Source organism: Uloborus diversus, chromosome 8 (assembly GCF_026930045.1).
Source record: "Uloborus diversus isolate 005 chromosome 8, Udiv.v.3.1, whole genome shotgun sequence".
Classification (NCBI taxonomy): domain Eukaryota; kingdom Metazoa; phylum Arthropoda; class Arachnida; order Araneae; family Uloboridae; genus Uloborus; species Uloborus diversus.
Window position 1 is genome coordinate 139,728,351 of NC_072738.1, and position 23,981 is coordinate 139,752,331.

Here is a 23,981-nt window from a genome sequence, read left to right on the forward strand (position 1 = left end):
TTGTCGCCAAGTTTGAGAATGGTTTCAATTCACGCCAAAATATAGGGTTGCCTTTCGTTTATCTGTCAGGATCGTTCCTGCATTGACCGATTTCCTTATTGTTTTTAGGAGTTTGTACTTCATTTCATTTCATTAGACGACTCCAGAAAAGTGAGAGCGAGAAAGTAGAAAGAAAGAAATGGTCACTGAGTTCCTACTCTTCAATATCTATTCCCAGCTTCAATAAACTATAGGGGGACACTGCAGTAACAGTTCAATGGTGATTGAAAAAGGTAAAACAATCGAATGCCGTAACTTATAACTTGCTTTAAAGCTTAATGAATGACAGTAATATTTCATCGTGTTTGTGGGAAACTCTCTGAAGCCTGTAATTTTCTCCAAAGAAAACACGAGGAACGGAATGTTTTACCTCTTTCTTTAGTATTGTTAATCACCGCAAGGTAGCGTATTTGAGCTCTGGAGTTGCGAATATTAAAAGTTATCATAATGAAAATTTTGAATCAAGACTTCTCTGGAGCAAGCTTGCTTTCTTAGGAGTTGTATGTTCATCTATATACATAAATGGCTACTTTTGTGTGTATGTATGTCCGGGGTAATCTTCAAAACTACTGGACCGATTTCAACCATTTTTTCACCATAGATAGCTCCATTATCAGGGAGCAACTTAGGCTATAATATTTTCCTAAAAAACTTAGCTTAAAAACGTTATGATGGAAAACAGTAAATGTCATGTGATTTCCCCATTAAATGATTAAATATTAAACCCATTGTTACAAAAATTCTTTACCTACAGCAGTAATTAATAGTAATTATAATGAAAATTTTGAATCAAGGCCTCTTATGAGCAAACATGAATTTAAAGTAATTTAAATATTCGGAAGCTCTACTTAACACTTAGGGAAACATAATAGAGAGCTTCTTTTTGTGTGTGTGTGTGTGTGTGTACTACTTTTTTTTTTAATAAATAAAGCGCACGATGTTTTTTAGTGATCCCTGTTTTTGTTCATATTTTGGAAATTCTTCAAATTTTAATATGCTTAAATGTCGTGCTTTCGTTTCTAACTGATTTCGTTCTTTATACTTGTTGCTATTTTACTTTTATGAGTATAAGGAAGGTCCTCAATTTTTATCACGTCAAAGCGGTGTGTTTTGAGTTATTTTAGTAAACTTATTAAGTATAATTTATTGACAAAACAAAAACGTGCTCTAATTTTTCAGACTTCTTCTTTTAACAAAGCTCTTTTATTTTCCACACAATTTTACATTTTGGAAAAAGTGAGCAAACACTGTTTTGTACTTTGAATTAATGTTTATTCAATAAAAATCACATTCCATGAATTAAACAGGAATTTTTTAAAAATGAAACCGTATACCGAAGAAATACTGTCCGGCCTGTCATTTCCAAGAATTCTCGGAGGGGGTCATTTGGAAAAAATGATGCTTTGGAAATTTTTGAATATTAGAAATATCAATATAGCCCACCTTTAACCAGAGCATTTTTTAAGGAATTTTCACTACTTTACACAAGTTTAACATAAAGGCTGTAACCGTCCCAATAATTTTCCTCTTTTCTTAACAAACGGAAGCATATATCGTGGTCTCAAAGTGGTATTCCTGTAATCAGTACTGTTTGTTCTGAGGCAACTTTATAGAACTTCTGATTTATGAGGAAGCCGATATGAACCAACCGTAAGTATAATATTAATTCCGAAGTAAAGAGGGCCCGGGGGTTTTTGGAACCCCCGGGCCCTCCCCCGTTCTCCCCCGGAAAATTTTGGAATTTGTAGTCTTAAAAACGCATTTTAGACGATCTTTGATGGTAATGTTAGGGGAGAACGGATTTGGTGCCACTCCTCCTGTCTATTTTTCGAAATTGTAGCTCTAAGAATGTAGTTTTAGACGATCTTTGATGATATTAGAGGGAGGAGAAATTTGAGGGCCCATATCTAAGGAAGTTTTTCGAACTTGTAATCTTAGAAATGCATTTTAACTGTCTTTTGTATAATATTAAGGACTCGGGTACGACTCCATCCCCCGCCCATTTTTCGAAGTTGAAACTTTAAAAACTCAAACATTATCTCCAATAATGTTAAGAAAAGGGTTCAGTTTAATCCTACTTTATGCTCCATTCAATGTGAAATTGCATCTACGTAGTAATTTCCTTCGTCCGCCATTGATTGTGGTTGAACGATGTCAGTACGCATGCGCCAGCGTGCCACCATTACTATTACGAGGGGGTGGCACCTTTATTAGTGTCATTCATCCCCCGGACGGTGAAACCTAATGCTTACAGCTAAGAGGTGGGGTGTGTGCGGAGAAAAGTGTCATTCATCCATAAAGGAGCCAAAAAGCACCTTGATCACATTTCCTTACCTCCATTGCACCCTGAGGCACCGTGTTTTCACCCCAGAGAGCCAAATGGTTTCTCAGAGTCACCCGTAGTTTTAACAGTGTTAAGCCTTGAAGTTTTGTACAAAATTACTTCGCGCCCCGGAGGTTTGCAACTGGTGCTTTCTTTTTGTTTAACTTTCGAATTTGTTTTTTTGTGGATAATTTTTTAAGATAAAATTTCACATAAATTGCCTGTTAGAAGGTTAAAGATTTTCCGCCCCCCTTACCATTCTATGTCGTTGGAAAGAGTTTTGTTTTTCATCGAATAAAGTGTGTTTCATATTTCCCAATTAATTTTATGAGGGTTTCTAATTTAGCGAAAAGTCCTAGGTTCAAATCAATTCTAGCTCTAGCTAAAGAGCAGAATATATGACAAGAGACCACGAATTTGAAAGCGACTTTTCAGACGGACCAAACTGCTGCTTTTCAATGATCAGGAGCGCCTTAGCACCTATAAGCGTGCAAGTTGACTCATAGCAGTTTGGAACCCGAGGTGTGCTTTTTGTAGTCTTTTTGAGCAATCACGATTGCTTATTGTTCTCACTTGACTGTTTTGATGTCCTGATGGATGATTTTATTTTCCTCCCGCCTCCCTCTGCAGCACCACCGTCGGCCGGCTGCCTCACGATGCTGCTCCTCTAGCGAAAACCGTCTCCTGGTTGCGTCATTTACTTGCCTACCTTTACACATTTACCTACACACACACACCTACACACACAAACACATACACACACGCATACATACAGACAGCTACACATACACATACATACACATACACACAACTAATCGCACTAACACATACCCCCCACACAAACATAAATGCACACAACTACCCACACACACACAAATACACATGCCTACACACACATACACATACCCCCACACACAAACATACCTCCCCACACACACAAACACACATGCCTACATACACACACTCGTGGTTGCGAAAAACATAATTTGAATTCAAGATGTCAAAGTTAAATTTTTTTTTTTTTTTTTTTTATATCGCGTTCATGCATATTTCTATCAAGTTCTTTTTGTCCTAAGTTTTTTTGTGGGATTCCGTTCTAATAATGCGCTTTTTACTTAAATTGTATTTTCAATGAAAGGGAGAGGGGAATTTTCATTTGGTTCGGAACGGAACTTGTTACTTGTAAGTCATTTTTTAAATCTGATCCTTTCTAACAGATGATTTAAATCTTAGCAAATCAAATCAGACTTGCGAAGCAATCTTCCTGTGTTGGTGAACGTCAGGAGCAGGAGGAGGAGCCCCCTAGTGCTACCTATTACGGTTTCACTTTTAAAATATTACACACATAAGTCGAAACGTGTTAAAAGTTAAACCATGACACAAAGTGGGCAACTGAGTCTTAAGAGCCATACACTTCGGTAAAGCATCACCATCCATGCCGTAACACAGCTGAATTCTGTGCCATGTTTTCGCAGATAATGGCAGGAAAACATCTCCGAATCCCTGATGCTGCAGTGAACATTGTGCAGAATTCAGTTATATTACCACATGGATTGTGTTCGACGATGTTTTTGACTCAATAGGGGGCTCTGACCCCTGCTCGCTAACGCTCACCAACCCTCGAAGATTGCATCGCAATCTTACTTGATTCGCAAAGTTTTAAATCGACTGTTAGAAAGAAACAGATTAAAAACGCATTATGAGCTAGCTCCCTTTGGATCAAAAAGCACCCTTCCCCGGGTTTCAAAATAACTTGTACTAACTTGAAGAGCCGTAAGGGCTAAGGAGCTCAACAAGCATTGAAAAACTGCAGTTTTTTATATTCATGGTCTCAGTAATATATTATGCTCTTTAGCTCGCGACTTGAATTGAGTTGAGCCGTTGAAGATTTTCCGTTAAAATCGAAACCCTTAAAGTTTGTGAATAAGGGAAAGAAGAAACATGCGAATCGCAAAGACGTAACTATGGCAACGCCAAATAAAACATCAATAATTTTAATGGATGAGAGTTTATTAGAATTTGATGTTTAACAGCTTGTAACTTTTTTTCCTTTAGAGATAGAAGCTCCGTTTTTCAACCGTAGGTCGAGTCCGATCTGGAGTAAAAAACGCCGCTCTTTTCAGTGGTGTAAAAAAGAAAACTGTGGGACAATTCCTTCGTTTTTTAGTGAACGGATCCGGTGCGACTTCCAACTTTCTTGAAAGGACGACAGTTCTTGATTAAGAATACAGGAAATTTATTTACACTATGTACAGGGAAGATCGTCAACAACTGCTAAATTATTCATCAGCAATTAAGCAAATATCACACAATACCGTAAACTCAACGGTTACACACGTATTTACTTCCAAATACGAAAAACAACAGCTCAAAAGGCTTCACAAAACAGAGCAATAAATGCTCTCCAGCGTTCCGCTGCAACGATTCACAAGCAAAAACTAACTCGAGACTGAACTTTTTATCACGCGGGACGCTTTTATAAACATCGAAAAGTTTCCACAACATTCGAAATGCTTCTCGAAACTCGTAGACCGTTATCTTATTTCATTCACAAATTTTATCAATGAAAAAAAAGAAATAGGGGGATCGTATACTTCAGCCGAACGTATAGGGGCTGAATATTCATTACGGGAAACTATTTACAGGTTACGTTACTACAATAATTACTATTTACAGAATTTGTAACAGAAGAAAGTAGTGCCTAAATTTTAGCTGAGCCTAAAAACGTTCGCGCTAAAAACGCAAATAACTCCCGCCGTATTTAAGTTAGAGTATTGAAACAAATTGCGTAGAAAGCGAAAAATAATATCCTTTTCAAAAATATATAATACTAGCAAAAATACCCGGCGTTGCCTGGGTTAGTAATAATTGTAAGGAACAATCGCTATTTTCTTTCGTTTTCTGTTTTAACTGAAAGAACTCAAAACACACCGCTTAGACGTCATTAAAAATCGAGCTTCTTCCTTACCCATAAAAGTAAAATAGCAATAAGTATAAAGAACCAACGAATATTCATTTAGAAACGAAAGCACGAATTAAAGCATATAAAAATTTGATGAATTTCCAAAATATGAACTAACAAAGATCACTAAAAAAAACCGTGCGCTTGCTTCATTTAATTAAATAGTACTCACATACACAAAAAGAAGAAAAAAAAAAAGCTCTCTACTATGTTTGCCTCAGGGTGCGAAAAGTAGAGTTCCCAAATGTTTAAATGACTTTAAACTCATGTTTGCTCCGGAGAAACCTTGATTCATAATTTTCGTTATGATTACTTTTAATATTGCTATTGTACGGAAAAGAATTTTTGTAACAATGGGTTTTATATTTAATCACATAGAGTAAAGAAATTATATAGAGAGGCCCTGCTATACTAAGAAATTGAAGCCGGAAGTTGCACCGCTGTATCCCAAGGTCCTAAGCTTCTTGCTAAGTATTTTAAGATACATCTTGATTCAAAACATTCCATTACTGAATCTCAATTGGTTGTTAATTTAAACTTAGATATTGTTGAGGGTTTATGAAACACGTTTTTGAAATTGCATTAAAACATGAATTAAAATGCAAACCGATCCGTCAGCTACTTTTACGGTCTCTTTGCGAGATTGGTGAAAACTATACTCGCGAAACAATCACGTTATCATAACCTCGACCATCATTGCACCGCTGTATCCCATAATTCCGGCTTCAATTTCATCTCCTTTTTACCATAGACGGGGCGGGGCCTCTCTATCTATATTTCTTTACTCTATGTTTAATCATAACATGGGGAAATTACATGAAATGTACTATTTTCCAACATACCTTTTTTTTAAATTAATAAATTATAGCCTAAGTTGCTCTTTGATAACGTAGCTATCTATGGTGAAAAAATGGTTAAAATCCGTCCAGTAGTTTTGAAGTTTACCCCGGACATCCGGACAGAAGTAGCCCTTCATGTATAAAGATGAGGATGCAATTCCTAAGAAAGCAATAAATGTCATGCTTGCTCCAGAGCGGCCTTGATTCAAAATTTACATTACGATTACTTTTAATATTGCTGTTGTAAGGCAACGAATTTTCGAAACAATGGGTTTAATCTTTGATCATTTGATGTGGAAATTACATGACATTTACTGTTTTCCACCAAAACTTTTTTAAACGAAGTTTTTAAGGAATAAATTATAGCCTAAATTGCTCCCTGATAATGCAGATATCTATGTGGAAAAATGGTTGAAATTCATCCAGTAGTTTTGAAGTTTACCCCGGACATCCGGACAGAAGTAGCCCTTCATGTATAAAGATGAGGATGCAATTCTGAAGAAAGCAATGTCATGCTTGCTCCAGAGAGGCCTTAATTCAAAATTTACATTATGATTACTTTTAATCTTGCTGTTGTAAGGCAACGAATTTTCGAAACAATGGTTTAATCTTTGATCATTTGATGTGGAAATGCCATGACATTTACTGCTTCCGATCACGACGTTCTTAAACTGAGTTTTTTAGCAATAAATTATAGCCTAAGTTGTTCCCCGATTATGTAGCTATCTATGGTGAAAAAATGATTAAAATCCCTGCAGTAGTTTTGAAGTTTACCCCGGACATCCGGACAGAGATTAGCCCTTTATGTATAAAGATTAATATGTGCAAGTAATTTTAACTCCAACGCAATTTACGCGAAATTTGAGCTTAAAAAATAATTACAAAAAAAAAAATAATTCGAATTTTAAAAAATAAAATTTGGGCTCGAAGTAATTTTGTACAAAGTTTTAAGGCTGTAGGTGCTATGGGGTCACCTGGACGCACGTAAGCGCAGACTTCCTTCCAGAATTTCTTTGAAACCTTACTTTTATTTACTACTAGCGAAAATACTCGGCGTTGCCTGGGTCAGTAATAATGGTGAGAAACAATCGCTACTTTCATTCATTTTCTATTTTTAACTAAATGAACTCAAAACACACAACTTTGACATGATAAAAATTGAGGATCTTCCTTAAACATAAAAGTAAAATAGCAATAAGTATAAAGAACGAAATAGTATTCAGTTAGAAACGAAAGCACGACATTTAATCATATAAAAATGTGAAGAATTTCCAAAATATGAACTAACAAAAACAGAGATCACTAAAAAAACCGTGCGCTTTATTTATTAAAAAAATAGTACACACAAACACACACGCACACACACACTCACACACAAAAAGAAGCTCTCTATTATGTTTCCCTAAGCGTTCAAAAAGTAGAGTTTCCGAATATTTAAATTACTTTAAATTCATGTTTGCTCCTAAGAGGCCTTGATTCAAAATTTTCATTATAATTACTATTATTATTGCTGTTGTGAGGCAACGAATTTTCGTAACAATAGGTTTTATATTTAATCATTTAATGGGGAAATTACATGACATTTACTGTTTTCCATCATAACGTTTTAAACTAAGTTTTTAGGAATATACATTTAATAGCCTAAGTTGCTTCCCGATAATGTAGCCATCTATGATGAAGAAATGGTTAAAACCCGTCCACACACACACACACACACACCAGTAGTTTTGAAGATTACCCCGGACATACATACACACAGAAGTATCCATTTATGTATTGTAGATGAGGATACAATTCCTAAGAAAGCAATAGATGTCATGCTTGCTGTAGAGAAGTCTCGATTCAAAATTTTCATTATGATTACTTTTAATATTGCTGTTGTAAGGCAACAAATTCTCGTTACAATAAGTTTTACATTTAGTCATTTAATGAGGAAATTACATGACATTTACTGTTTTTCATCGTAACGTTTTTAAACTAAGTTCTTTAGGAATATATTCTAGCCTAAGTTTCTTTCCTATAATATAGCTATCTATGGTGAAGAAGTGGTTAAAACCCGTCCAGCAGCTTTGAAGATTACCCCGGAGAAACATACACACAGAAGTAGCCATTTATGTATGTAGATAAAGAGATAAGATTTGTAGGTAACTGTGTATAACAGACATTCAACCTTAACTAACACAAATCAGAGAAATACTCTGTGCATAAAGAGTGCAGTAAGAAATGGATGTAATCGTAATATTAAGCAAGAGATACTGTCAAAACAATTGTGATGTTAAAAAAGGGTAAAAAAATAAAAAAATAATTTGAATTTTGACATTTTGAATTCAAATTATGTTTTTCACAATCACGAGTGTGTGTGTGTGTGTGTGTGTAGGCGTGTGTGTTTGTGCCTGTTTGCAGGCATGAGTATGTGTGTGCGCGTGTTTGTGTGTGTGCAGGCATGAGTGCGTGCGTGTGCGTGTGTTTGTGTGTGTGTGTAGATGTGTGTATGCGTATGTGTGTGTGAGTAGGTATGTATATGTACGCGTGTGCGTGTAGGATATGGACGCAACCTGGAGACGGTTTTCGCTAGAGGAGCAGCATCCTGAGGCCGCTCGACAGTGGTGCTGTAGAGGGAGGCGGGGGGAAAATAAATCATAGGAACATCAAAATCGTCAAGTGAGAACAATAAGCAATCGTTATTGCTCGAATAAAAAAAAAAGAAACCTGTCCATTTCAAATTAGGCTAAATGAAATGAATGAAAAAAAATAACACATACTTCATGAATGTATTTAAATATATGTGTGGATAAGATATTCTTCAGTTATGTAAGACGTAAGGAATAATCTTTCATATTTGCCTATCTAATCATTTAGAGTTAAATAACAGAATAATGTGCAAAGAACATTCGACTCGAAAGAAAACCTTAAGAAATAGATTAATAAAAAAGGAGGACACACTTTCGAGCTCGAAAACATCAAACCGGACTGTCCGGAAGAAATCCACACGCCGACTATTCTACACTTTGCCCATTAGCTTAAACAAGAAACGCTTTAGCTATTTTGGGAGAAAAGTCTCTATTAAACTTTTGTATCGTTGTCGTCGATGCGGTTTCATAAATCTGCTTTCTTAAAAGAATGACCCATCGCTTTTACCCCCGTCACAGAACAATGCTCTGTACGCGTACGGTGCGTGCCGCTGTTAAAATTACGGTTTTTCGCTCGTGTTTTGTTACGCGCGGAGCTGCTGACAACGCGATTCTGTTTTTCTCAGCGGAAGCCCTGGTGCAGGAAGGGAAAACGCGCCCCTGGTTTGAAAATTATCTTGTAAATTGCAGTGGGGTCATGCCGGCCGAAAACAATAGGAGGATCCATTCGTCATCGATTGACAGAAATGAGATTAGTGCAGAAAATGGCCAATCTGCGGATCTCGTTCAAAGTAAGTGTTTTGTTGAAACGATAGCTCATATAAGATCGGAACACATTCTGCTATTACTAGGGATCTCTTTGGGGATATTTCGATGGTTGGGAAATTGGCGAGGTCGTCAAATTTTTGGCATAAATAATACTATTTTGGTAACCCTGTTGTTTTATGGTAACCCTATGCAAATCGAGGGGATATTTCGATAATTAGGAATCTGCCACGGTCGTCTTATTTTTGGCGGAAATAATTTTATTTTGGTAACCTCGCTGATTTAAGGTAACTCTATGTGAATAGATGTTTCCGTTCTCTATGTTTAGATTTGCAACGAAACATTCCTCTCGCGCAGGCGCTGGAGCCAAAAATTGATGCCAATGAAAAAAGATCGCCAGATTCCCAATTATCGAAACATTCCCCAAATAGATACTATTTAGTTTTATTAGGTCAGTAGTGCTAAAATTGCTGCCTGTGAGCCACATCCGGCCCACGCGAAGTTGATCCGTGTGGCCTGTTTAATTGTTCAATGTTTCAAATCCAAAAAAAAAAAAAAACAATTATTGATAATGTCACAAATTTTGAGTCAAGTATTCAGAAACTGGTTTCTGAAAAGCATGCATTTAATAAAATAAGCACCAAGTAATTATTGATATTAACAATTATTGGTCTTTTTCTTTTTTCCCCTTATTTTCCGATGTTATTTAGAAAAAAATGAACCATTTTGAAATTTTATCTGTGTTCTGACCCGCGCAAGAATGATTTTAATATGAGGTGCGGCCTTGTGTCACTTCACCGTATAGATTGATATATATTTCGGTAGATGGTATTTTCCCATCTCTTTCTCATGCAAAGGAAAAACATTCCTCGCGCTGACATTGGGGCCTTAACGTCAAAGCAGTAATTCCGCCGATTCCCGACGCTCCACAACTTTTGCAAAAAGCTTGCCAAGAGATTTCACTACAACATCCCCCGTGTTGGCAATCCACTACTTAACATCCTTCCAAATTACGATCCATTGGATCCGGCAAATTCTCGCAGGCCTCGCGCTCTGCTAGCTTAGTTTCAATTTCGAAACGGGGTGAGTGAATCCCTTATCGGGTTCATACCTCGTTTCGACTCTAGTTATTGTGCTACACTCTGGCTGGGAGCATGCTCCTATCTATTTTCATTTCACTATTTTCTTTTTAAATTTCTTATCAACATTTTACCATTTTCTTAATTTTATTTTATTTTTATTCATTCAAATAGCCTAGAAATCCCCCACGGGGAAAAAAAGTATAAAACTTTAAAAAAATATGTAGGAAGCGAAAAAAAAAATAATACTTAAACTTATTTAAATAAAGAAGAACTTTAGTTGAAATTTACTTTGAAGAGCCTTCGACTAACCATTATGGTACTCCCGTTAGAGGAAGCCACATCTCTCGTACATCCACGCAACCATCTTCTGCGCCAAAATAAAGCCATGGCCCCAACCGGGGAACTATCAACATACCACACCAGAGGATAAGGGGCAGGGCCCCAGGTGCCTCAAGCAACGAACTTATATTTCCCTGGCAATTCCGCCGATTTCCCAATGTCGAAATCTTCCCCTTAATTTGTATGGAATGGTGGGTATTATCATAACGTGGAACATGTAGCGTGTTTTCAAAGTGTTTCGCCAGTTAAATCCATCAGAAGCACTTATTTGCTTATCAAAGGTTGCCAAAAACAATATTATTGAAATTTTAAACAAGACCAAAAGTGGCATTAAAATGAAAAATGATTCTCCAAATAACGAAGTTAAACCACTGAAAACAAGATAATTCGCTAAATAATCATATTAATTTATTAGAAAGCAATAAAAGTTCAGCAATAAAATTTGCATGTTGTAGTTTTGTTGTTGTTGTTGTCATTTTGTAAGAGGAATAAAAGTGGCTACAGCAATTTCAACAATGAGAAATGTTTTGTTCTCCAATTTGGATGTCCCACGCTGTGATAATTCCCACAGGGAGGTCCACGGGAGCTCAGCTCTTGCACTTCTCTTCAATTTTATGTGACTTTTTACACAACTAAGGGGCTCCACTCTCTGCTCGCTGTCGCTCATCAACCCCCGAAGACTGCTTCGCAATCTTATTTGAGTTGCAAAGATTTATATCGTCCATAAGGAAGAATCAGATTGAAAAACGCGCTACGATTTCCGCTTCGTAGAAAATGAAAATCCCCCTCTCCCTCCAGTAGAAAATTGAATTTGGATAAAGATCTTATGACTAGAACACAATCCTGCTCCCTCCCGAAGACAAAAGAAACATGATGGAAATATATATTACCGAGATATTAAGCTCTAATGCGGTGATGGTTTTGTACGTTTGAAAAGTCGCTTTCAAATTCGTGGTCTCTAGTAATATATTTTGCTCTTTAGCTCCGGGCTTCAATTAAGTTAAACCTAGGACTTTTTGCTGAAATAAAAACCCTTATATCAACTGTTCTAATAATTGAGAAAATTGGAACAGGCTTTACTTGATGCAAGAAAAAAAATTTCTTTTTGAACGACATAGAATGTTAAGGGTTGTGGGCGATCGTTCATCACTTTAATAGGAAATCTACGTGATATTTTTAAAAAAAAAAATGATTACAATAAAACTAATTCGAAATTTATAATAAACAATCCCAGGTGCAACCTCTTAGGGCTGGAAGTAATTTTGAATAAAATTCAAGGCTGTAGGTGCTACGGGTTCTCCTGAACGCAGACCCACCATAGACCTCATTTCACAATTTCTATGACGTTACTTTTTTTAAAAATATATAGAGAGAGTTACGATTGAATTCAGGTTATTTACATCCGGCCTGCAAAATTAGTTCTAAAATTTTGCTTCCCTTTTTGGATTTTCGGAGAAAAAAAAACTTTAAAATAATTCCAGTTTAAGCCTCAAATCGTACTAATTTATCGCGTTAATTTGTTCTTAGCAATACTGCAGTGTAAATTAAATTAACAATTCTCATATTGTACGAAATTCAAAACGATTTTTTAATACAATACTTTTTTCTTAAATCATTTTCGTATTGAAAAACACGAAAAGAACAAAAAAAAAAAAAAAAAAAAGCTACATCTTTAACATCTTTAACTTTTCTATCTCGACCAATAATGAAGCTGAAAGTCTGGATATATGTCGAGATATTTGTTGCGATTACATTCTGGATCGCTGTGACGCTCATAGTATTACGTATGATAAAAGTTCCTGAAGACAAAAGTTCTCTCACATTTCTCTTGTTAGAAACTTACCGCCAGTGCAGTTAGATTTTCAAAATTGAGGCAGTGAGAAGCAAAGGAATGTAAGTACACATTTTCAAGTTTTGAGCAAAACGCGTTTAAAGTTCCGATTCTTGGTAGGATTTCATTGAAGAGTTTTCTAAATCATGCCGTATAGCAGCACCTACCAGGGTTAATAGTAGTATTTCTTGCCCCAAAACAGAGGCGAGGTTCACCTACCATTTGCATTGGTTATTTCCAAATTTTTAATTTTGGCACTTACATACCTTTGCTTTTCACAGCATAAATTGTAAATTAACTGAGATTTAAAAAAAATAATTATAAAAAATAACAGTTTTAAAAACTAAAAAAAAAACACGCTTTCGTAGCAAAATGAACTAAAAAGTAAAAAATAATCTTTGGATGAATAGTAGTTGACCAATCTCTTAATTTTAATGTAATACAAAAAAGCGTGGGGTGCTGTCTATTGACATTTTTGCTTGGACAACAAATGGAAGAAATTCAAGACAACTGACAAGAAGCCCCCCACGCTTTTTTGTATTACATTAAAATTAAGTGATTGGTCAACTACTATCATCCAAAGATTATTTTTTACTTTTTAGTTCATTTTGCTACGAAAGCGTGTTTTTTTAGTTTTTTAAACTATTATTTTATTTTTTTGTTTTTTAGTCTTATGTTGGAGAATTATCAGGCGACGAAATTATTTATAAAACGACTGCGAGGTAATATATCTTAAAGTTAAGACAAGGGCACCCCGATGGGAAGCTACTGTGAGTTATCGATGTATGTTTACGGAAATCATATTTATATTACTTTGAAAATTTGAGATGCATTTGAATAAAAGTTTTGTTCAACAATGGTCTGATCGGCAATGAATTTCCAATTGAAGGCTCACCTAAATTTTGGCATGAAATTAGTTAAAAACAATTATATTTCCTGTTCTAATTACCTTGGAACATTGGAACAAATTTTGTCTGATGCAGAAAAATTAAAGGTTTTCGTAGATATTTTTAAATAATTTTTGCGAGCATTTTTTAATGTATTTTTAAAAATTTTTCCTTTTTCACATTGTTGGATTTATGCCAAAATATTGATTAAAATTGGAGGAAACTAACAATTAAAAGAGTTAATTAGTTAATTTGATTATAGAATATTGCATTATCATCGGGTCTGAGGTCGCGTGCCAAATTTCAAAAGAATCTGATCGCAGGAAGTGGGCAAAATTTGAGCTGCAAGATTCCGTTACAAGATACATACATACATACATACAGGTGAAGCTAATAAAAGCGTGTTAAAAAAATGAAAGTAACTGGAATAACAATTGTCAGTATTTCTAGATAATGCAACGATATTTATCTGCCACAATTAGATTTTAAGCTACAGGCAGATACGCTCGAGAAAGTCAGAGAAAAACTACTAGAGAAATGTCAAATGAAACACTTCCGAAAATTAGTTCTAAAATTTTGCTTCCCTTTTTGGATTTTTGGAGAGAAAAAAAACTTTAAAATAATTCCAGTTTAAGCCTCAAATCGTACTAATTTATCGCGTTAATTTGTTCTTAGCAATACTGCAGTGTAAATTAAATTAACAATTCTCATATTGTACGAAATTCAAAACGATTTTTTAATACAATACTTTTTTCTTAAATCATTTTCGTATTGAAAAACACGAAAAGAACAAAAAAAAAAAAAAAAAAAAGGTACATCTTTAACTTCTCTATCTCGACCAATAATGAAGCTGAAAGTCTGGATATATGTCGAGATATTTGTTGCGATTACATTCTGGATCGCTGTGACGCTCATAGTGCTTAGACCGTTCGGCTGATTTTCCTGAAATTTGGGCACAAAATTAGTTTGTAGCATAGTGGTGTGCACTTTGAAGCGATTTTTCAAAAATTCGATTTTATTCTTTTTCTATTCCAATTTTAAGAACATTTTACCGAGCCAATTATCATAACATGGACGAGTAAAATACCAAATTATCATAACGTGAAACCGTAACACGGGCGAGTAAACTAACATAGCAAACTGGCGAGAAATTCATCATGTATTATTTGTAAATATACAGGTTAACCAAATGACCTTTTAAATTGTTTATCTTGTTTGGCGGGAAGCTTTTTGCTCTCCAAGCAACCACTTCACTTTGAAAAGCTCAGCAAGCAACGACTTCACTTTGAAAAGCTTCCCGCCAAACAAGATAAACAATTTAAAAGATCTATCCATATTTCTGAGGAGTTGAAGGTGGGAGGAGGTTCTAATGGAAGTAGCTGTGATGAAAAAGGAGAAGAGGGAGGATGATAGTTTGGCAGATACTTGGCGGGCGAACTAGATATCATAACTTTTTATGGCTGAGGGTTTTTGGGTTTGTGATGCAGGTTTTCTTTTTTGTGCGGAAAAGTTAAAGGTTTTCTTGGCGGGGAAATTTTTACAACAGGGTTGTTTTTGATGAGATATCACATCTTTTTGCATTGATATTATTACTTTGTCTGTATTTTTAGAATTAGCATCAAGTCAAAAAAATTTCAATTCAAACAACGCTGTTTTGTGTTTTTAAGGAATAATAATGGCTAGCCTAATTTTACGTCAAGTTATTTTCTGACTATTAAGATTCTATGTTCATTTTGCGAGAATTGGGCGGTTTAAATTTTATTACAATTCTTGTATTCTCCCTCTGTTGCAAAGAAAATTTCTTGGATAATAAAATACTATATTTTAAATTATATTGCTTTCGAGTATTTCACAACTTCGCAATAAATTCTATTACAGTTTCTTTATTTGACAGATTATTCAACATTTTCATGAAGGTTTCTTTAAATGTTTTACAGCTTGAGGGCTATTTTAATCTAGCTTTTCACTTTTTGTTTAATTACATTTTTTCTTAAATCGTGGATTATTTTACGTTTTATGGGATAATTTTAATTGTTTGGTGATTTATCTTTTTCTTGATAGAAGTCTTTGTCTTGTTTAATATCTAGTTTTGTTTAAAAGTTCATTTAAAAAAACGAAGTAACGCATGTTATCACCAAGTTAAAAAAAAACTAAGCTAATAAATATTTTAAATTTGAATGTGTCAGAAGATCTATACAACTTTACTCGATGTCAAATCGCGGATATCCCAATTTGCCATAGCGAATGCGCATGTTGGGCGCTGACTAAGCTCATTAAAAGTCTTGCTTAACCCATATTGGACCACTCATAGAACGCGACAGCAAATTTTTTTTAAATTGTAACTACGTTATTACTAGGATGTGTTTAGACATATAAAACAAAAATTTTGAAAATATCTTTTATATTTTAAAAAATACAAGCTGTCTTATAAATAGGACAACGGTCCAAAGCACTACAAAAATCTCAAATTTTTATCTTACCTTCTGAGGAAAAAAAATTACAGATGAAACTTTGGAAAACATACTAAACAAAGTCCAACATTTCATTTTTGGCATATAGTTGTTGGTTTCCGCTTGCAATTGTTCAATTGGCATCTTCTTTGGTAACCATCAGCATTTTTTACCAGTATATGCTCATTGTTGGGATGAAGGAGTTCTTTGTTATTTTGTAGTAATAAACTGCGCTGTCTTATTTTATTCCTTGGAATTGATTTACCTAAGTAACTGATAGTTACTGATCTTCAGAAGCTTAATCTATCTTGTAATTCACTCGTACAAAATAATTTAGAAAGGTTCCAGGCTGCAACGAGAGCTGTTTCAAAGCAGTTCAAGAAAAGTGGCCAATACCACTTTTTTCTTTGGATTGAAGCAAAATAAACTTCAGCATGACTGTCAAAAAGGTCTATTCTATTTTTATATTTGTTATAGGTGATGACACAATATGGCACATCGACTTCTTTTCTGCCTTCCTTGACCCGGTGTTCCACTTTGTTTTTTACTTTTGTATTTTCAAAATTGCTCATCAAAGAAACGACACGATTATCATTCCAGCGTACAGCAGCAATTTTGTTGGCAGAGTGAAATGCTGCGTCGGAAGTACCTCTTTCTGTCTTAGACAACTCTTTCACAGACTTCAATGAACATTCTGCCATCCTTTCGACTCTTACAGTCCCAGTTGCTCAAAATTCCCTTTGTTTCAATCGAACAAGTAACCCATGGGAGGTAAAAAAGTTATCCATGTATACCTTGTGAAATGTAGGATTTTTCACTAGATAGTAAATTTTCAACAACGCGTTGAGGAAGTGGTTCGTTACATTTTTCATGAGCTCCTTGATAGAGAATGATATTGAAAGTGCCATCGTAAGATGTCAGCATCCATAATTTATATCCAAATTTTACTGGCTTGTCTTTCATGAACATTTTACAGCTATGTTTACCAAAATAACGCACCATTCTTTCATCAATTGTTAGATTCTCTGAAAAAACTCCAAAACTACTGCAAAGCAGCATTAAGTTTTTAAAACAATGATCGAATTTTGTAATAACGATCTTTTTTGTCGATTGTGGAATTGTCATTGAAATGAAGATAATGTTTGATGTCACTGTATTTTTTTCTTGATTTTTTTTCTTTTGCATTACTTATGTTGTGCATATATCTGGAGCATTTTCCCAATACATTTTTTCACGAGATAAACTGTGATAACCGCTATAAAACATAACACTAGGAACAGCTTGAATTCTCTCTCAGAAAAGAATGATCATTCTTTTGGGAAGCATATCGTTTCGTCTCTCTAACGGTGTGTGATATCATGTCTTCAGCCATCATATGAAAAAGTTCAATAGGACTTTTACCAGAAACAATATCTGTTATATTTTGGTGTTCTTGAAAAGGAATAGATATTTTGGTTCACAATTTTTCCACTTCACATCCTTCATTTCGAAAATAGCCGCATCGGGTTCGTTTTTCGTAAAAATTTCTACAGTTCCAGCAGCATCTTATACATCAGATTTGTCATTCAATGCTGGTGTATGACAATTTGTGAAAGAGTCGTCTATTTACTATTCGTCACTAACTAAATCAGGTTCGGAAGGAATAATAATCACTTCTGGTTCATCAATTTCATCATAAGAGAGAGAATTCATATAATCCAGAGCTTCCTCAACTGTCAGAAATTTTTTCGTCATTTTATAAAAATCTCATTATTTCACATATCATCTAAGAAACACTCTGCACTGCAACGCGAGCCAAAAAGTAAATGATACACCGCTCTAAAAGGAATCCTAAATTTCAGAATGGTTTCCCTAAAGAGAACAGGTGTACACATACAAAAGATCTCGTCTCAAGGAATGCAAATCTTTACATATCTTGTACATACAAAAATAATACTAAGTGGGGAAAGGGGAAGCTTCTGTCAATCAATTGGACACCCTTCCACCTTAAAACTCCACCCATTTGATCTTGGTTTGTTATTGTGTGAATACAGCTCGTTTCACGACTATTTTTGTAGGAATGTAAATCAGAAAAAAATAAGGGTCGGTACTGGACAGTTGTCCTGTTTTTAGGACACCCGAATATTTCGCTAAATAAACCTATAAAATATAATTGTTTTCTTGAATTTTATTATTTATAGCAAAAGCACTGTTCTTCTACTCCAAAAATAAATTCATAAATTTCTTTTTAAAATGAATGTATAATTTTTAATTAGTCATAAAATAACATATGTTTATTAAGTTCTAAGTTTTATGTTTATTTCCCAATTTACACATTTTCAATTCATTATGTATTGTTTGTGAAAAATCCATTAATTTAGAAAATAAGCAAACCAATAAAAAAAGTGCTATTTTTCGCTTTCAATTAAAAAGTTATATGTGCCGTATTCATATGCGTACAGTTTCATATAATTTGTCACGTAAAATATTGTAATGGTTTAACCAAAGTTTCGCGCCGACATTTAAAATTTTTTCCCTCCACAAATATATCAAAACTGAACAAGAAGTTCCGTCTAGAACTAGACGAGCCTACTTCCCGTATACCCATACTACTTTCTAGTACCTGATCAATATTCTCAAAAATAGCTAAAATCGCAAATTTTTTCAAACATATTTTTTTTAATATTTTAAGCTGATTTCTAGGAATAAAATATTTCTTACTTTTCTTCAAAAAAAAAAAAAAAAAAACGAACAAATAAAATAGCAGCATCTTTTAAACAAAGCAGCTAATACACTTCTTTCCATTAAAAAATTTTTTTAACAGCTTTCAAAACGAAAAAATAATAATAATAAGTTCATTAAAATAAATACATCATATAAAAAAAATCGTTTCTTTTTCCCCTGTTGCCAGAAATAATCTTTTAAACGAATTAATGCACTTACCAAAATAAGAAAAAAAAACAATTAAATGTCAACTGAAAGAAATAATTTTCATTGTAAAAAAAAAAAAAATCGTCTGCGCATATTTTTCGAGTTTATTCACCGAAAACTAAATACCTAAATTAAAACTTTAGCGTGAAAATAAAAACAAATCATATGAACAATAATTATTTCACAGTTAAAACCACAGCAGCGGAGTCGGAGTCGGAGTCAATCTCATTTTGGGATAAAAGAGTCGGAGTCGAATATCCAAGAATCGGAGTCAGTCATTTGTCTTCCGTGCATAAATGTTTGCCAAAGCTACGAAGTCAGAGTCGAAGTCGGGGAGTCGGAGTTCAATTAATTGTCGGGAACAGGAGTCAGAGTCGGTGTCAGGTGCCCCTAAATTCTCGGAGTCGGAGTCGGGAGTAGGTCGTCAAGAGCTATTTCCAACAAAGTTTGTTTGAAGTAAATCCGCCTTCAAGTACGGAATCTACATTGACTTTCAGTTTCCCCGTAGGCTAATGTTAAGGGATTTGAACTGTTCAAAATTGAACAGAAAATTGTTCAAATCAAAAAGATATTTTATATACAAGTTTTTCATCAAAAGCTTTTTCTTACAAAGTTTGTTTGAAGCAAATTCGCCTCACAGTTCGGAATTGCCTTGAATTTCCCCGTAGGAGCTAATGTTAAGTTTTTTTGAACTGTTCAAAATTGAACAAAAAATAGTTCAAACCAAAAAGCGAAATATGGGAATGAGGTGTCCTTGCCGAGATCTTTCGAATAAAAAAAAGTTTGTTCGAATCGGACTATTCATTCAAAAGTTATTAGGGGGGGACAGACAGACAGACCGACAGACAGACAGACCGACAGACAGACAGACCGACAGACAGACAGACAGACAGACAGACAGACCGACAGACAGACAGACCGACAGACATTTTTCCCCATCTCAATACCCTACTTTCCAATTTTTAATTTTTCAATATTTATCTAACTATTTTATTTAATTTTGACTTTTTTTTGTTTTTCGGGATATTTTTAAGATGTATTAAGCCTTCTTTCATGCTTTTTTCTTCTTTCTCTGATTTTTACTGGGAAAGTAGGCTAAAAACAGGAAGAAAAGAAATTTTGTATTGGCGAAACTGGGGGAGGGGGGGGGGACAGCATTCTAATCTCATTCATTAATTTGTTTCTCTGCTTAAGTATAAACAAACAACATAGAATATGAAAACAGAAAGCCCAATGAGCAAAGTCTGTGCGCATGCGCAGTCGCTGTGGCAAATTTGTGATATCCGCGATTTAACGTCTACTTACAACTGTTGGATATGTTTTAGTCTTGATTGAATTTCATTTCCTAAGACAACTTTGGAATAACTGTTAGATCTGTTCTAACCTTGCAATTGTAGTCCGAGATAAACAAACCCTATGAGTTTAGAGTAAGGATTTAAGAATTTAGGGAAAATTAGTGATTTTCAGACTTTAATTACTGCGGCCCATGATGTCCCTGGGGGTTGGATTTTTGTATATGAATTTAATGGTCCCCCAACAATATGTATACAAAATATCATTACCGTAGCCCCCCGGGGGGCTGTGATAGAACCCCGGGAAGGTACAATTTGGGGGGTAAAAACGAGGGGGGAAGGGGAGGGGATCAAATGGCGCAAAAGGCACATCAGTAGGGCATAAGGAATGTGTGTGCGAAATTTCAGCTTGATTCCTTTTTTCGTCTGAGCTGTAGCCCTGTCAAAGAAAGCGAAAACATTTTGGAACAGCGATTTTATAACTTTAATACCTCCTCCCCCTGATGGTCTAGGGGATTGTATTTTGGTTTACAGCGTCAGGGGCCACTAGAAATTGAGTGTACCAAAAATCAACTCCGGGGGTGTTCATGGGGCTGAGATACAGAAGGGTGAAAAACCCAAAAAACCCCAATTCGTTCTATCGCGTAATCTTGTTCTTGGTCGCTTCATTTTCTTTCGTCTTTGGCGGTGGATTTCCTTCTGTTGGCTGCTGACGTTCGGTTTCCTTGGCGGGGCGGGACGCTCCCGCGTCCCGTGAACATAATTTCTGAAGTTAGCGCAAAAACGATAGATAAAATCATTCACAGCCATGACCAACTACAACTATAAATTTAACCAGTCCCAATTTCTTCACTACCACATGCATTATGCATTGATAACAGCATATTTGAATAACGATATAAATGTTTTGTTCCTAACTTTTAATGATTTTCTGAAAAAAAATATGAACGAAGCATGGTTACACTGGATTTTACTTTTTGTTTTTGTTTGTACAATCGATGGTGTTTAAAGAATAAAATTATTTTTCACTTTTTAAAGCAATTTTGAAGTCGGTTCTATTTTTTTTTCTACAATTTTTTTTTTTTTTTTTTGTGAAACAGTTCCATATCAAAAACAAACCCATAATAGAGATGCAAAATATACCAGACAGCGTGGTTAAAACACCCAGAGACTGCAGTTTCGTTCTTATTAAAACTCATCAGTCTGGATTAGTATATAACCGAGCTGGGTGGCAGATGTCATCTCATTGAAGCTGAGAGTGCCAACAAACTAATAGATAAAATAATTTATCACACCACGGAGTGTCATTCAATGGCGCAAACTACGCCACTGAAATTTTTAAGGAGAGCTCTGTGTTTTTAACGTGTATTTTTCTCTTTTATTTTTTGGAAGAAGGTTCTAGATCTTAGGCAGAGGGAGAAGGCGGTGTGTTTGAGGGGCCATTAAGGGGGCCCATATGCAAAATTGTAGGGGGGGGGCCCAGATATTTTCCCCATGGTTTAGCAGCATATTTCCCCATAGAAACCGATTTCAGGACAAATTAGAGTCATTAAAATTTAACATTTTTAAATAACTTATTCATTAATGGCTGGAGAAGAAAGGATTTTACATTTTTGCAAAGAAAAAAGCACTAAAAGTAAGAAAGTTCTAATTTCTCAGGGGGGGGGACTCGAGCCCCCCTCTTGCCCCCCTATATGGGCTCCTTGAGGCCATCGTTGCTCTTAAGGGCGGCTATGGGGATGAGTCCCCCTGCTATCTATATCTATATATTTATTTATATGTACATAACGGGAGTAGAGAAGCTTATCTCCTTTTTCCTTCTTTTTCCAGACGATATATTTACTCCAGAAGAAGCAATAAACTTCGTCGGAATAGGCCATTTTCAGGTGAAGCTGACACTTTTGTCTGGATTCGTTTGGGTGAGTATCGTTTTCTGATCGAGAACAAACGGTTTCATTGTTCTACGCACATCCTCCAAGTAATGGAACGATTCGCTTCCAATTCATTCCCTTTACCTGTAACAATGGAACATTTTATTTGAAAGTTGGAAAACAATGAAAAAACAGAGCTTGCAAATTGTAGCAACAAGCCATGAAAGATCTTGTTTCACAATTTCCCACCTTTTATGCTCGAGCGCTAAAAGATTTATTTAATGTTTTTCAATTTTAAAGTTGTCCCGTGATGGCTGTTAGCTGTTACGCTTGTTTGTTTGAATGCGAAAAGAACGTAAAAAATATTTTTGTTTGATTGGCTACTTCCTGGCATGCGATTGTTTGTTGGAAGAATTTAAAGGTCGTGCACAATGAAAAGATGGATATAAAAGTCGATATCATCTATCGAAAGTGTTAAATTAAGTGCTCGAGTGAATAGGAGCACCTTGATGATATAATGGATTTATCGCTATGAGAAACTAAGGATTTCGTAGTTGGGGACATTCTCTATCTCTATGGCAACCCCAGTATTTCCTGCCATGATTTGTCAGTTACATGGAAACTGCTTATATGGAGAAACCATATACATCTATATACATAAATGGCTACTTCTGTATGTGTCCGGGGTAATCTTCAAAACTACTGGACGATTTTAACCATTTTTTCACCATAGATTGCTACACTCTTGGGAAGAAACATAGGCTATAATTTATGATGGAAAACAGTAAATTTCATGTAATTTCTCCATTAAATGATACAATGACAAAGATTCGTTGCTTTACAGCAGCAATACTACACTGTAAAAACGATTCAGAAACGTCCCTGGAAAAAAATAGGCATATGATGTGCCCAATGTATGCCAGTAACATTCCTCGCAAAACCCAGGAACGTTTTCCGTTAAAATTCAGTAACTTTCCTGAAAAATTCAGAAATCTTTCCGTTTACAGCCAGTCATGCCACTGGAACTTCAGAGTAACCTTAGGTAGTGATAATATAAAAGCTTGGAACCTTCCTGCTTTATCAAGACAGTTCCAAACACAGTATTGCAAACATGGCCAAAGCTAAGCCAGAATTGCATATAAATATCAAGCATCTCACCTGATTGCAATTCTCGCAAAGCTACGTAGTCCATGCTCATTCGCTCCCTATGGGAGTTTAGACAGCATGGACGAGCCGCAATCGTACTGAAATCGGTACATCTTATAAATGATTTCAGTGATTCTTTAAACTGGGAGCTAAAAATATGTTTTCCAACAGAGAAAAGTCTGCATTCGGACAACTTGTAGCAATTCAGGAAACTTTTTTACAAGGATACTTGATGTTTCCAGGAAGTGTATAAAAACTATTGAAATCCCGAAACGTTACACGGAAATAGTCAGTAACGTCTCGGAAATTTTTTACAGTGTAATAGTAATCATAATGAAAATTTTGAATCAAGGCTTTTCTGGAGCAAGCATGAAATTTATTGCATTCTGAGGATTTTTGTCCTCATTTATGGCAATAATCGATAGGGGTGCTAAGTAAAAAGACAATTGATTTCGGCAACAATTGGAAAATAGAAAGCGTTTATGGTCTAAAATTACTCAGGCCGGGGATATTTCGATAATTAGGAATCTGACGCGGTCGTCTCATTTTTGGCTTGAATAATTTTATTTTGGTAATCCTGATGATTTATAGTAACATGTGAATAGATATTTCCGG

General features: G+C 35.2%; 1 protein-coding gene across 2 annotated transcripts in view; it reads left to right on the forward strand.

Moving 5' to 3' along the window:
* Nucleotides 1–9,388: 9,388 nt before the first annotated feature.
* LOC129227610 (synaptic vesicle 2-related protein-like) overlaps nt 9,389–23,981 on the forward strand; it is a 111,598-nt gene continuing 97,005 nt past the window's right edge. For both annotated transcript variants that reach the window (XM_054862197.1, XM_054862198.1), the window contains exons 1-2: nt 9,389–9,584; nt 22,180–22,268. In XM_054862197.1, coding sequence (XP_054718172.1) covers nt 9,491–9,584; nt 22,180–22,268 — 183 coding nt within the window. In that variant the 5' untranslated portion in view covers nt 9,389–9,490. The remainder of the gene's footprint in view (nt 9,585–22,179; nt 22,269–23,981) is intronic.